This window comes from Vicia villosa, linkage group LG3 (assembly GCF_029867415.1).
Source record: "Vicia villosa cultivar HV-30 ecotype Madison, WI linkage group LG3, Vvil1.0, whole genome shotgun sequence".
Lineage (NCBI taxonomy): Eukaryota > Viridiplantae > Streptophyta > Magnoliopsida > Fabales > Fabaceae > Vicia > Vicia villosa.
The window spans coordinates 165,413,924-165,429,445 of NC_081182.1; the positions used below are offsets into that span (position 1 = coordinate 165,413,924).

Sequence of the window (15,522 nt, forward strand, 5' to 3'; positions counted from 1 at the left end):
CCGTGCCATGTACCTCTTGAAAAGAGGGAATAACGTTGTGTCGCCGTTCCGGGTGTATCTTGAACGGACTGTTCACGATGACATCAAATGGATGTCTTACGAGAATCACATGGATATGGTCCCCTTCGACCCTATCTCATTATACTTAGGGTGGCTAGCATGTGGTAGTAACATTATGGTCAAGTATCTTCCTGAGCAGTACATACGACATTTAGGCTATGTGCAGACCATCCTTAGATATCCCTTTCAGACTGCTCATGACACCAATGTCTGCAGTGATCTAGATGACATCTTTTAGGATTGGGAGCATCATATGGTATTAGAGGAGTATCAGATGATGCCAACATAAGGATATGTGACATGGTTCTACAGTGTCACACCATATCATGACATCAGACGCTCCTGGTCGTCCACCTAGGCCAGCACATGAGGAGATCTTAGAGAACCAACAGGCCCAGGATGACCATGTCACTGATGTCTTGCCGATTTGTTAACGAACAGTTGCTTGGGCAAGAAGCTTTGGACTTAGGTATGATTGAGAGAGGCGGTTCTGAAGTAGTGGCCGTCGTAGAAAGGATGGTTAGAGAGGCATCGAGTGCTGTGGGATACAAGAGACAGAGGAGGGGTCGGGGGGTTAGGATAGGACATACGCAGTAGGCTATGTCTTTCTTTTCTTTTTTATTTGCCGATGTATTAATATTACATTCCATACTTTCTGAACAATGTATTATTTTTCGCTATATCATAACAATATTACCTACCTTCATTGTGTTTGTTTTATTGTTTTTCTTTTGCGTGTTTATTAACGGTTTAATTAAATTACAGATCAAACCGACATTGATCCTTTTAAAAAAAAGTCAAAAACAATTATGCTTCTGTCAATTATGTATATCTGAAACGTCATCTCTGAGTGTTTTCAGATACGCATATCCGAACCAATTTTTCTAAAATTCTGTGGTTTGTTCGAAGATGCATCTCCGAAGGCCAATTTGTGGTTTTCAAAAGTGTTTTTCACCTCATAAGGGTGGTGCATTAAGAAATTGCCACAAGAAATATACATCTAACCTGAATAGACAATCACATTTCTTCAGCCTTGTATCATTAACTACATGTCAACTCTCTATTCTTTCTTTAAACATTTTTTTATTAGAACCAAAATCACATGGGGTAATAACTTAAACAAAACTTAACTGAGCTACTTCACTGTGAATCCAATCAAACAAATTATCCCATAAAGTATGTTTCTTTTTAGCCATAAAAGTATTTCAAAACAACTGTTTCCTCAACCTCTAGTTTGCAGACATCTGATTCTTCAACCACTGGGTTGGAAATATCCTACTCCACCATAACTTAAATGCTACCAGAAAACACCAACCAGATGGATCCTTTGATTTTCTATCGACCAGAAGGATCCTTTTCAGAGTTTTGCACTGCTATTTGTAAAAGAATTTTTCTGAAACAACTTTTCTTCGAAGAAAAATATTTGGAATGCAAGAAAAAAAGAAAAAGAGCACCCTGGAAAAATGCAATTTTAAGAGAAGTTCACTTCAAATAGTTATTGCATTAGTATTGGAATTAGCTGCTATTATCTTCTGGAGGTATTTCAACTAATGATCATCCCAAATAACTAGAAGATTTGCCAATGCTGATGATATATGTTCCTATACAGAATGACGATATAAATCCCTTTTGCAATTTGATACATTACATAAAATATCCATGTATCTAAGCTTCAATCTCTTGATGAGCAACCAAGTTTGAATTTGTGACAGTCCATTTTTCCATTTAATGCAAGGGCAAGCACATCATATTCCTCCACGTACCACAGTTCGGACACCACTGCCTGAATGCATATGTTTGGAGGAAACTCAGCAGGCAAAATATAGGTTAGGCTCTTCCTATCTTATAATACTCAAATTTCTCATGTCCTTAATTGCAATTTTGATTCTGTTATCTATAAAGACAAGCAAATAACAACGAACCTTGAATCCGCGGATCTGTCTATTAAGTTGATTCACTAACTCATGAAAAAATTTGAGTTCACCTGACGTTGTAAGATGTTCCTGCATATCACACGTAATGAACAATCGTGCCAATGTTCATGTTAGGACGAAATGCAATTCTAAAATAAGTGACGGTGCTAACTCTAATCAATTCCGAGAAATATGTGGAAAATAATGTAACACTAGGAAATAATGTAGATGGATAGTAGTGTACCGTAGACGATGCTCTAGGTGGACCCAAAAGCCTAGCAAATGTAGTGTGAAGAATTGCAGCATCATACTGCAGATTAAATAATGGAAGATCAAAAAGCATCACAATGCAATTTAATTTTAGATGCATATCAAATCATTAATTCACTTTAGACAAACGTAGGACATATCAAATTAACGAGATTTCCCAATGTTCTAATTACATCTTGAAATTCACTAGTCCTGTCTAAAGCCATAGTGTAGAAGGTTGCAACTTTGTTGCGGTGACATTACACCAAAATTGAGTATTCAAATGAAACTTACAAGTTGCTTCTCGGGTGCACGCGGAAGTACATTCTTCAATCTAGCACGAATCGTTATGGGATCTGTACCCGAGATTACCTACAAAATGAACAGAAAATCATTACAACAATTCTGGTGAAAGAGAAAATACTAATATAACAACTAATATACTAGTAACATTTATCAACGAAACATAAGTAAAATTTTTCTGTCGATCACACTTCACCATTCTAAATCATAGGCAATATAGAAAGAAAAGGCAAATAGGAAACCAAGTTAGGGTTTAGCAGCATCAAGGACGTGAGCAACTCAGTCTATAATAAATGTGTTAAGGATAACGAGAAGAATCATTTAGATTAAAAACAACCTGCCAGCAACCAAGGAGCACCCCAGTTGAAGTTAAAACCACTCGATCCAAAACGATATTCAAAGGGCAGAGCCTTGCAGCAACAGTTTCTACTGAAGATGCTTCAGCTTCTATCTGAAAAAACAATGATTCTCATGAACTACACGAACAAACTTCCAACATCAATTGAATAAATCAATGATTGAAGTATACCTCTTCATTAGTGGCAGGTACAGGTACAATATGGTGAGAGGCATGGAACATGCTAAAATGGTACATGCTAGAGTTCTGAAACCAGATTGCTAATTTACACACATGTAAGCATGTGAACAAAATAAAATAAAATAAAAAAGATAATGAAAAGGTAGATCCAACAATGACTTACCTTTATCAAAGTATGGATTGAAAATATTTTTGACAGCCTCCCTGGATCATGCAAACCAAGAATGTCATATTATAACTAACCAACTACATAACTACAATAACAAAAATATCATAGAGGAATACAGAGTATAGAAATTTAAAAAAGTCGTTATTGTTATGCGATACACTATTTAGTTCAAAGTACTGTCAATAACGGCTATGGCGGTGATATCGCACTGTAGTGTAGCGAAATTTGAACAAGCTGCTAAATTGCAACAAAAAAGGGTAGATGAAGGTGGAGATATAATAATTGTCATGATATTTTGTAAAAGTGGTATGATATGTCTATTTTATAATTTTGGTTCTAAATGATATGTCCTATTTATCAGGAAACAAAAAAAAGAAGGTATGATCAAACTTTATCCCCTAGTAAGTTTTTGTCTAAATCAATTTAAAAAGTTACCGTGTTAAGTTGAATAATTTACTCCCATCCAGTTTCAAAATGATACATTATATTCCTTCAAGTATTTGAAAACACAGCAAGTGAGTCATTTCCCCCCTAAAATCGCCTTATTCATCAAGATGCATACTATACTAGTAAAACAAATAGTTTGTTTTGTTGAGAATTTAAAGAAAGAAAAGAAGTACGGGCTCTACACGAGGATGTTAACATATGCTATATCATTTAGCTTGCATTAACCCGGAAAATCTATTCAATAATTTTGTATAAATTTATTTCAGATACTCATTTCCTTTATACTCACTGTAAGCATTGCGTAACCACCTTCTAAGATTAGGAATGGCAGGATAATCTTTTGAACTCTAACATATTCTCTAGTTAGTAGGGATGGCAGGATAACCTTTTGAACTCTAACATATTCTCTAGTTAGTAGGGATGGCAGGATAACCTTTTGAACTCTAACATATTCTCTAGTTAAGACAGAGTGTAGCTTTCACATTTCCCAGAATTACTAAATGGTATCCTTATCATGAGAAATAGTGCTACAGTATGAATCATGTGAGTGATTTGTCTGAGATATTCAAGTTTTCGATATATCACAACAAAAGAATCTAGCGGATACAATTAGATGATTGTTAAGATCCCACATATGGTCTGAATATGTGTTTATAAGTGAGAGGCATCCCTCGCCTTACAAGCCACTTTTGTGGGGTAGAATTAAACTCAATCCAAATTTTAATATAGTACCAAAGTCTATACAAGATCTGTTTGCCATCTGCTATCGGGCCACCCGGGTCACACTCCAAGTATTCAAGTATGGGCATGAGGGGTGTGCATTGAGATCCCACATTTGATGAGATATGATCTAAGAAGATGTTTATAAGTGACAAACATCCTTACCTTACAAAACGGTTATTTAGGGTTCAGTTACTCTCAACCCAAATTTTAATAGTGCTGCAACTTATTTCTAATAAAGGAAAAACAGTATTCTTATTAGTATACAAATATGATCATCCAATTCAAAACCAAATCCAGATTTGGAAAATATAGATCTTTAGTTAAGCATAGATACATACATCAAATGATCATTAATAAAAGTGACCAGAAAACTAATAGTAATACTTACGCAATAGGTACCGAGAATTCAGTGTTCAAATACAACACATTAGCTCGCACCGGAGGATTTGCAGGCTGCATATAGAAAATTATCATCAGCTGCTACCAAAAACAACCCCATCTTAAATTGTCATTTATTACCTTTAATACAGGTGTTACGGATCCACCATACAAGGTAAAGATATCTGAAATAGAAAGTGACTGAGAGGTTTCACCATGTTTCAGAAAAGCAGCTCCATGTTCATCAAGATCCCTTGCCATCTTATCATATAACTTGGATCTTCTCTCCGAACTTAAATTTGAAGAATCTGAGATAAACCCTTTTTATCTTAGTACCAAATTCGCTTATATCTTCGCCCAAACTCAAATTTTGAATAAAACCCACATCAAAGAAAACATTTTTACTTATAAATATCTCATACATAAGGTAACAAATAAATAAAAACAAAAATTACTTGTTACTAAATCTAAGAAACAAAACCTAAATCTAGAAACTAACATCAATTATTACAAAATCTAAGGAAAAAACAAAGAATAAGTTACCTGAAGAAGGTGATGAAAGGGTGTTTGAGGAGTTATGAAGGGCCATTTGGAACAAAATGAAGAAGCATAAGGCAGAGATAAACCAGATAAATGCTGCCTTTTTGAAATTTCTCCACCAACTCGATGTTGCAGTTCTACCCGTCATAATAATGCAATGATGAACAGATGAGTTAGATTCCAAATCTATGTACTCTCATCACACCCATTCCTATGTTCTTATTGCAGTTTTGATTACACCTCAAATCAACTAAAACATTCTTAATTTATGTTTCAAATTTTCAATCATCATCTATCTCTGTTTTTTTTTCGTCTTCTTCACTTGCTAATGTAAAAACAACCTCTTTGTTTCAACAAAGAAAAAAATTTACCTTACACCTCTACTATTTTACCTTAATAATTTAACATGTTACTAATTTTGTATCTTCCAAAAAATAATTCTTTTTTACTAATTTTGTAATTATTAAAACTTTCAATTTTTATCTAATCTTATAATGTGGAAACGTGAGCAACGAAAGAAAAACATCTCAAAATTTATGTTGGATCACAAGAAAACAACATTTCAAATGTAATTGGATAACTTTCATCTAATCAATTCCCAATTTGTAATGTTGATTCATAATTTTTGAAAATTGTGTCACTTAAGAAATTAGCGAGTTGAGTTGCAAATTAAATCTCTTTCTCTCTAAGATGTTTCTTGACATTATTTAAAATTGTGCAAAACAGTCACTCAACCACGACACTTCAAAGATAAAATAATTTAGTTTTATACTATACTATTATTACTTGCAGGATAGATAATCGGTCTAGAAATACACCATCTAATTGTACAAAGATAAGTCGAATATGGTATAATCACCACTCGTATCTGGTATAAAGACCTGTCATGATAATTTCTCAAATAAATTGAAATTCAAATAATTCTCCAAAGAGAATTCAATAATGGTTATTTGTGTTGAGATATAATCCAAGGTAGTTAGTTACTTGCTTAGCAAGTTAGTTGACTTGTTAGGTAAGTTACTTTAAGTACAAGTAACTTTGTATATAAATACATGTGTGGATAACTTTCAAATCCAATACAATTACCTTCCATTCTTTTTCTCTCTCATTCTCTTCTCACCCAAGTGCAGCTTCTGGTTCATTTTCTTGATCGTGTTTTCAAGAACTGCACGTCAGTGATCTTATTTTCAGGATCGTGAATGGTGTAACACTCGAGGTCGAAGAGGGCGGAGAGTGGTCACATTTAACAACTGAGGTCAAAGAGGGCGGAGAGTGGTCACATATAACACCCAAGGTTGAGAGAGGGCGAGGAGTGATCGTCGAATTCACATCAGAATGAGAGGGATCCTGAGGCTGTGCAGAGAAGGGACTTGATGGTTAAAGAAATGCTTATAAGGATTGATTGGTACTACCTATACAAGAAAAATGCATCTTCTTTTCGGTAGCTTAACAAATAAGAACTCCATAGTTAAGAAGGTTTGACTTGGAGTTGTATTTGGATAGGTGGCCTTCTGGGAAGTTTCCTAGAAATTATGTGAATGAGGACAAAATATACTGAAAAGACCCATACTGGTTTGTGGGGCCAGTCACTAAGGTTAAAGGTATCAAGTTACAACCATTGCGAAGGCAATATGAATTATTGTTGATGGGAGAAGATGAAAAGATTGCAGGCTATGTCTCTAAGATGCATAATCTTGTCCATCTCATGAAAGGTTGTGGTGATACCCTAACCAACAAGTTGATAGTTGAGAAGGTAATGTGTATGTTGACCTCTCACTTTGGTCATGTTATCTTAGCTATTAAAGAATCCAACAATCTTGAAACCCTAAGACTGTAAGATTTGACTTGTTTATTGGAGGCACATGAGTTACGGATTTTTGAGAGGAAAGGGGTTCAAGATTTGATACAAACACTGCAGGCCCAGACATGGAAGAAACATGGTAGTTCCAAGAAGTTAAAAGGCAAAGGAGACAATATTTAGAGAAAGAAATCTTGGGTGAACCTTCAAATGCATAAGGTCGATGATAGGGCCTCTGAAACCTCCAAAAGAGGAGAAGGAACCTCATAACAAAAAGACAACGAAGAGAAAAAAGTATGCAATGTTATAACTGTGAAAAGTGAGGTCACTTGGGCAATAATTGTTGGAACAAGAAAGACTAAGGAGTGAAAAAAGGCAAGGATAAAGGAGGGAACCTGGAACGTCAAGATTCAGATGATTATGAAGATATGGTGGTTTTGGTTAAATTTGTAGATGAGCATGTGGAATCAAAGATCTGGTTCTTCAACAAAAGCTGCTCGAATAACATGATTGGTAGAAAAGTGTGGTGTTAGCATATTTCAACGAGTCAAAGAAGAGCAAGGTCAAACTTGTAGATAATAATTTGTTGCAAGCAGAAGGTATTGGCAACATAGTTATTCAAAGGAGCGACGAAGCCAAAACTATGATCAAAGATGTATTATATGTACCTAGAATGAAGTGAAATCTACTAAGTGTTCAACATCTGGTCTAAAAAGGTTTCTTATGAAGGTGGAAAAAATACATAAGAAGGGGGTTGAATTATGTATCTGATAACTTTTTCATTTTTCAAAACAACAACTTCTAAATCTGACCAAGTTCAAATTCTAAGCTAGAGTAAGCAGCAATAGAATAAATTAAAGTGCAGAAGCAATAAGTAAATCACACACAATATTAATCCTGGTCCTTCTAAGAGTAGTCTAGTCCCCTTTTCACATAAGAGCTTTTCACTATAATCAGAACCTGATTACATCTTGCTTAGACACACCAGTCCAAGACTTTCTGCTTAATAACTCTAAAAGAGACATCCTTTCCTAAACATACCTATTCAGAACTTCCTTGCTAAATCACATTTGAAATATAATTCCTTGATTAAACACACCATTCAGGACTTCCTTGCTCAATCACACTTGAAAGAGATTTCCTTGCTCAAATACTCAGTCTGACACTTTCTTGCTCAAACACTCAGTTTGAGACTTTTACAAATTCTAAAAAAATGTTTAGGATTATAACAAGATGTACATGATATAAAATTAGAGGCAAAAGTAATGCATCACAAGAAAGGATCTTGTTACTTAAGATTTCTTGGATATGCAAGTGTAAGAAACTCTCAAGTCTATGTACAATACAACAACTATGTAAGATTAAAGTGGGAAACTGTTCCTATTCTAATTTGTTGTATGTATTCTTGCTATTGTCTTCTTTTGAATCTCTTACTCCTTATATATAGGGAACAGAAGAGACGTTGGAAGCTTGCTTGTACAAGTATCTTTGCTGAAGAAGAGGTTTCCAAAAGAGAGATGTTGGAGTGGTACGATTAGGAATTTCATCTTCTGAGTAAACTCTTTATCCATTGTCTTTTCCAAGTGAGGCATCCATAGGCATGCTGGAATAGATTGAAGAAATTGTGTCATAGAACCTTGAGCCTTGTGCTAAAACCTCTAATTGAATTTCACCATAATTTTGGCAGTTTGACAAGATGAAGATGCTTTTGCATAGAGTACGAACCAAAAGGTTCCATTTGAAAATCAGATTCCGATTAATGAGAATCTGGATTATTATGTTTCCTCTATATTATCCATTTAACTGGGTCAGAACCTAGTTAAATACCAGCTTAATGATCATGCACACTTAAGTAAATGTTAGTATACCCTATTAATCTTTAAGTTCATCAAAACCCTATGAATATGAACAGATTTTGTTCCAACAATCTCCCCCTTTTGATGATGACAAACATAAGTATTTTAAGAACAATGGTTGATTGGTATAAACAGCTTGACAACATCAGAGTATGAGGTTTGTAAATTCCCCTTGACTTTAACATTCCATACGTTGAGGTTTATAAGCTCCCCCTAAGTTCTATCTAAGTTTTAAAACCAATTTTAGTAACTTGACAACTTCAGAGCATGCGGTTTGTAAGCTCTCTCGGAGTCTAATATTTCATAGGTTGAGTTTTGTAAGCTCCCCCTAAGTTCTGTCCAAATTATTAAACTTCTATCCAAGTGGTACATTCAGATGTATGTGGTCCGTTTGAGGATCATATCATTGGTGGAAACATATATTTTGTTTTATTTGCCGATGAATATAGTCGAAATCTTTGGATCTATGTGATCAAGCGCAAAGATAAAGTATTTGCAATCTTTAAGAGATTCAAAATGATTATCTAAAACCAAAGTGAAGAGAAGATCAAAGTTATGCAAACAGATGAAGGTGGCAAATACACATCCAATATATTCGAGGAGTTATGAGGTAACCGCTCCTTACACGCCTCAACATAATAGAATAGCATAAATAAGAAATAAAACCATATTGGACATTGCGAGATGCATGCTAAATTATAAGAATATTCCAAAATCCTTATGGGGGCGAAGTAGTCACCATTGTTGTTTATATTTTGAACATGAGCCCTACTAAAAAACTGAAGAACAAGGTTCCTGAAGAAGCATATAATGGCAAACGAACATCAATGAGTCATTTGAAGTTGCTTGGCTCTATTTGCTATAAGCAAGTTTTTGATGAAGAAGAAAGAAGCTTGATGATAAAAGTGAACATATGATCCTGGTAGGATATCATAAGACTGGAGCATACAAGCTATTCAATCCAATTAATGATTAATCGTGATGAGTTGAGGCAATATGATTGATGAGAACTTTGGCAAGGATTGGAATTCAAGTTATGCAACTAACAAGCCATTGATGAGTTATGAGCAATAAGAAATTCTAAAAAAATGAAGTTCCAGTCACATTCGAAGTCGAAGAAGACAATAGAGAAAGTGTGACTAGCACAAGCTAAAGACCTTAAAGAATCAGAGTTCTCCCAGCAAGGCTTCAGGGCTGTGAAGTAATTGATAATAGTCACCCCAGATGGAGAATTGGTTCATTTTTCTTTACTTATAGGTGTTGAACCAATCAATTATAACGAGGCTTTAAAGGATAAACAATGACAGGAAACTATGGTCGAAGAGTTACATGTGATACAAAGAAACAATACATCTGAGCTAGTCGAATTGTCAACATACACAAAAGCTATGAAAGTGAAGTGGGTGTTCAAGCTGAGGCACACTGATCAGCGGTTTTAATACATGTTTTTACCATTGTTTTTAGTTGCATTTGAAGTATTTTAATTAGTGTTTTATTTCTTTATTCCGCATTTTATGCTTTAGTTGTGTGTTTAAGTGTTTGCAGACTCAGATGAATGAAGTGGAGAAAATCAGTGCGAAACGTGAAGAAACTGATGAAAAAGCACATGGCCTGGCTAGACGCGTCTCCACACGCGTGTGGAGCTTGTAAAAGTACATCCTGCTGCTCAAATGCGTCCCAGACGCGTGTGGAAGTGAAATATTGAGGTCTGCTGAGCAAACGCGTCCCCAGACGCGTCTCCTGACATACATGGAGACAGAAATCACTATTCTGCCCAAACGCGTGCCCAGACGCGTCCCAGAACACCAGACGCATCCCAGACCACCAAACGCGTGCCCACACGCGTCCCAGAAGCCAGAATTGCAAAGGAAACTGCCCCTCTGCCCAAACGCATCCCAGGACGCGTGTCGCCAGCATCAAACGCGTGCCCACACGCGTGTGCACGTGAAAAGTTGGGCTTTCTTGCTGAAAAGCCTAGTTTTGCAGAGATAAAAGAACCAGAGTGCGTTTGGACGAGGGTTGGACAATTTTGGATGCGAAAATACATTAGAGAAGCTGGAGAATTCAGATTCTAAGCGAGGATTGAAGATTTCCATGAGCATTCGCGATTGAAGATCTGATTCCCTTTGTTTATATGTAATGTCTACAATTCAAACTATGATTTTTATTATTGTTATGAGTAGCTAAACCCCCCAGTGCTAGGGGGTGACCCTGATTTTGATCTGCAATGAATAAATTTATATTTTTGCAATGATAATTTGGTTTGTTCTATATTAATTTGTTCTCTGACTGTTTTATTGCTTTTTCTGTCGGACAAACGGAAATTGATTTTGTGTGATACAATTAAGTCGGACAAGCTGTTGTTCATGATCTGTCCGAGAACATATTTTAGTAGATATTACCTAGGACTAGGAATACCCTTCAATAATCAGAATATTCTTGATATTGGAATGCTTAATGTCAACCGTAATTTCTATAGACATAGTGATTAGGTTGAGGGATTAAAGAATTATTACCTGAGGACTTGGGAATAATAAACCTTAAGAGCTGATAGTCAATTGGACAAACCATTGTTGCAAGAGATAGTTATATTTGTTGCATGATCAAATCATTCACCATCCCTAGCATCCTACTCATATCTGTCTAATTCATCCGTACTTTAATTATTTACTTTAATTGCTTTTTATTCAAAACCAAACCAAACCTCTTATAACTTTTGTTTAATTGAAATACTGATAAAACTCTATATCGTCAAGCGGTCCTTGAGATTCGATACTTGTGATTTTCCCATTACTACTACATAGGCAAAATAGTACACTTGCTATTTTCCTATCACACACTCCTGGTGGGTTAATTGCAAGACATAAGACAAGATTAGTAGCTAGAAGATTTCTTCATTGAGCAGAACTCGACTACTCTTAAGTATATACACCAATATCAAGATTCGAGACTGTCAGATTGGTGGTAGCCTTGGCATGTAAGCAAGAGTTGTCAACATTTCACTTAGATGTGAAATCAACATTTTTGAATGGTCCCCTAGATGATGTCACGTATGTCACAAAACCTCCTGGATTTGTGATACAAGAGGAAACATGGAAAGTGTACAAGTTTCACAAAGACCTCTATGGTCTTAAACAAGCACCTAAGGCATAGAACATGTCATGGCATAAGATACAACCATCATTTGCTTATATGTCGATGAATTTCTAGTAACTAGAAATAACATGTAAAACTTGTCGAAGTTCAAAGAGTTGATGAAGAGGGAATTTGAAATGTCAGATCTGGGAAACTTGTGATATTTCATAGGCATGGAAGTTCAAATTACCAAGCAAGGAATGATGCTGAATCAAAGGAAGTATGTCAAATAAATACTCAATAGATTCATGATAGATGATTTGAATCATGCATCCTCACCTATCGAACCAAATCTGAAATTTGAGAAGCATGGAGAGGAGGACAAGGTCGACGCCACTTTGTTCAAACAAATTGTAGGACCTCTAAGGCATGTATGCAATAGCAGACCTGATAAAGGTTTTTCAGTCGGATTGGTAAGCAGATACATGGATGAACAAAAGATGTCACACAAGAAGGTTGCAAGAAGAATCCTGAGATACCTAAAAGGATCAATAAACTATAAAATCATGTTTCTATTCATGTGTTGATTGGTGTAGGGATAATGAAGATTGAAAAACACAACTGATTATTTCTTTCAAGTAATTGGCGCCCCAATCTCATGGTGCTCGAGAAAGCAACATGTTGTGGCATTATCATCGTGTGAGACTGAATATATAGCGGGATCCTATGCTACTTGTCAAACAATTTGGATCAGATCCGTGCTGGATGAGATGAAGGTCAAAGTACAGAAACCTCTAGTGCTACTTATCGACTTACCGATAACAAGTCAGCCATTAATCTTGCAAAAAAGAACCCAGTTCTGCATGGTAGGAGTAAGCACATTGAACCTAGGTTTCATTTTCTGAGAGAGAAGGTAAAGTAAGGTGAACTCGAGGTGAGGTTGTTCGAGTGAAGCACAATTGACCGACATTTTTATCAAAGGATTGAAGATCGACAGATTCCTGACTTTGAAAAAAAAATTAGAAATAGTTCAGATTGATTATAATTAGTTTATATTTGACAACTTAAATTATAAAAGAATATGTTGAGATAATGAGTAAGAGAAAAGGAAAATAAATTATCTTGAGATCCACAATTAAAAAAGAAGAAAAATAGCATAAATATCTATTGAGAAATTTCACAAATAAACAAAAATAAAGAAAAAGAAATCAGCGAAGAAAATAAATTAAAATTTATTATAGACCTCATAAAAAAACAATCATTCATTGTGTGTGAACTTTAATAAGGTTATCTGATTTTTAGTCGGCATCCATTTTTGAAATATTTACAATAAAAAAAAAGTTCCTTTTGAAATACATGTTTTTTCATAAGAAATGTACTGGATAAATTTGTTACTAGTCAAGCTTATGGTAGGATATTTTCTGTTTTATTTCCTCGGCCTATTACATGACATAGTTCCTCTTGATCAATATATCAAATTCCACCAAGACGGGTTTTCCCTCTATTCAGATGTTGCTAGCTACAAAAAGATGCAGGGTGGAAAACTCCTTTATCTCAATACCACTAGGCCTGATGATATCAAATTTCTTAAACAACCATTACTCCTTTTATCTTTATTTTAACATACTGCTTGACCAAATGTGATAGCAACAATGATTCATCACAAACAAAACATGTTATAAAACATAGCAAAGGATATTTATTTCATGCTAACTTATATAAGTCCAGACACAAAACAAGTGTCTAAGTATCTATTGCATAATGAGTAATGTGGATTACATCCTCAGGACAAGAAGGTGGATGTGTCTTGTTCCTCAATCTTAGCTCTTGATATTCCTTATAAAGGAACCCTCTATACTTGGGTGCTTCCCCAATCTCTTTGGTGAATTGTGGCAATGGTTCAACCCATTTCTCTCCATTTAAGTTATGGAAGAACACAAAAGAGTACCGACTTTTTTCTCCTTTTCTTACAACCTTGTGAGTCGCACTCTTGAACTTTTTGTTACTCAAAACCTTCAAAAGTGACAACACATGTAAGAGAGCGATATGATACCAAAAAAATCCAAAATTTGAGTGCAACTAGGGCCGTTTTTAAATCCAAAATTTGAGTGCAACTAGGGCCGTTTTTGAGCGTGCAAAGCAGACTAGTCCAAAATTAAACTGTTATTAAATAGGACCTCAAGAAATATTTGCAACAAAACTGTGGCAAAATATGACCCTTATTTATTTATCACGGTTACGTTGTTAGTTACTAAGATACATAGTATCTGAAATCTTAAGACGACCCTGAGTGCAACCATGGGATTACTTACCTGAATAACATCACCAACATTAACAACTATGGTTCCGTCTGCAGGAACAACGGGAACCCATTCTTCATTCCTAAGGAGTTGCAAGCCTCCTACTTCATCTTGTAGAACAAATGTAATGCAGTTACCATCTTCATGCTCTGTGATTCCGACATTTTCGTCGTTAGAAGCTGGGAAGTAACGCAAAGCCACCATGAAATCCCAGCTTCTGTCATGGTTGAAATCCTTGAGGAAATTGGTAGGGAGACCCAAACACTCGTTTATAATATTCTCCATCACCACTCCAATCTTGCTCATTCGTACAAATAGTTCTTCAAGTACTTCCCTGTTACAAAGTTTGATTTGTGATGAGAAAATATAGCAATTCATGATGAATCAGTTGATGAGAAATGGAAGAATTTACCTAAACTGAGAAGGGCTTTCAGGAAAAACATTGAAGTTAGATCCGGGAGAAAAAACAAGCAAATACTCATTTTTGTCCGGTAGGTGCAAAGGCTGTCTACTATATCCAGCAGGAAGTGGAGCATTAGAACAAGGACCGCTCTTGTTCTTTTCTTCATCTGAGTAATCGAAAAATGTTTTTGACAGTTCCATAGCTTGTTTCATCAAATTTAAAGAAACACCATGGTTAACAATTTGGAAGAAACCATATTCGGAACAAGCTTTTGTGATTGTTTCCATGGCTTTTGTTTTGCCATCCTTGTGTTCTGTCAGGAAAGGTGAGAGATCAACGGTGGGAATGCTAGGCTCAACCATCTCTTGCTTCTTAATCTTCTTCCAATACTATATATATATATATATATATATATATATATATATATATATATATATATATAGGGGACGACTCAAGTGAGAACACTTGGTTATTATGAGAAATGAGAACAATGAATCACGACCATTAAATTTTGATTTTGTTGATTTTAATGGACTTTATTGGTTTCTCTTTCTATGTTTTAATTAAATTAAATGTTAAGGATCATAGAAAGAGAAACTAATCATGTCCATTAAAATCAACAAAATCAAAATTTAATGGTCGTGATTCATTGTTCTCATTTCTCATAATAACCAAGTGTTCTCACTTGAGTCGTCCCCTATATATATATATATATATATATATATATATATATATATATATATATATATATATATATATATATATATATA

At 35.2% G+C, this 15,522-nt stretch overlaps 2 protein-coding genes across 2 annotated transcripts; both read right to left on the bottom strand.

Moving 5' to 3' along the window:
• Positions 1-1,541: 1,541 nt before the first annotated feature.
• LOC131662566 (uncharacterized) lies at positions 1,542-5,675 on the bottom strand. The gene is made up of 10 exons (XM_058932380.1): positions 5,324-5,675; positions 4,922-5,088; positions 4,791-4,855; positions 3,227-3,267; positions 3,055-3,143; positions 2,863-2,976; positions 2,517-2,594; positions 2,218-2,283; positions 1,983-2,063; positions 1,542-1,843 (listed from the first exon to the last, which is right to left on the bottom strand). The coding sequence occupies exons 1-10, from the start codon at positions 5,466-5,468 to the stop codon at positions 1,733-1,735; spliced, it is 957 nt and encodes a 318-aa protein (XP_058788363.1). The 5' UTR covers positions 5,469-5,675; the 3' UTR covers positions 1,542-1,732.
• A 7,957-nt stretch (positions 5,676-13,632) lies between these two features.
• LOC131656869 (flavonol synthase/flavanone 3-hydroxylase-like) lies at positions 13,633-15,125 on the bottom strand. Its single transcript, XM_058926451.1, has 3 exons — positions 14,762-15,125; positions 14,362-14,683; positions 13,633-14,062 (listed from the first exon to the last, which is right to left on the bottom strand). The coding sequence occupies exons 1-3, from the start codon at positions 15,112-15,114 to the stop codon at positions 13,793-13,795; spliced, it is 945 nt and encodes a 314-aa protein (XP_058782434.1). The 5' UTR covers positions 15,115-15,125; the 3' UTR covers positions 13,633-13,792.
• Positions 15,126-15,522: the final 397 nt, after the last annotated feature.

What these genes read in the sequence shown, in the direction of transcription:
- LOC131662566 (XM_058932380.1), bottom strand. Translation starts at nt 5,468, where the DNA reads ATGACGGGTAGAACTGCAACATCGAGTTGGTGGAGAAATTTCAAAAAG. An exon ending in TGCTCCTTGGTTGCTGGCAG is followed by an intron (nt 2,595 to 2,862) that starts GTTGTTTTTAAT and finishes TTCATTTTGTAG; the next exon opens with GTAATCTCGGGTACAGATCC. An exon ending in CACCTAGAGCATCGTCTACG is followed by an intron (nt 2,064 to 2,217) that starts GTACACTACTAT and finishes TGTGATATGCAG; the next exon opens with GAACATCTTACAACGTCAGG.
- LOC131656869 (XM_058926451.1), bottom strand. Translation starts at nt 15,114, where the DNA reads ATGGTTGAGCCTAGCATTCCCACCGTTGATCTCTCACCTTTCCTGACA. An exon ending in GAAAGCCCTTCTCAGTTTAG is followed by an intron (nt 14,684 to 14,761) that starts GTAAATTCTTCC and finishes ACTTTGTAACAG; the next exon opens with GGAAGTACTTGAAGAACTAT. An exon ending in ATGTTGGTGATGTTATTCAG is followed by an intron (nt 14,063 to 14,361) that starts GTAAGTAATCCC and finishes TCACTTTTGAAG; the next exon opens with GTTTTGAGTAACAAAAAGTT.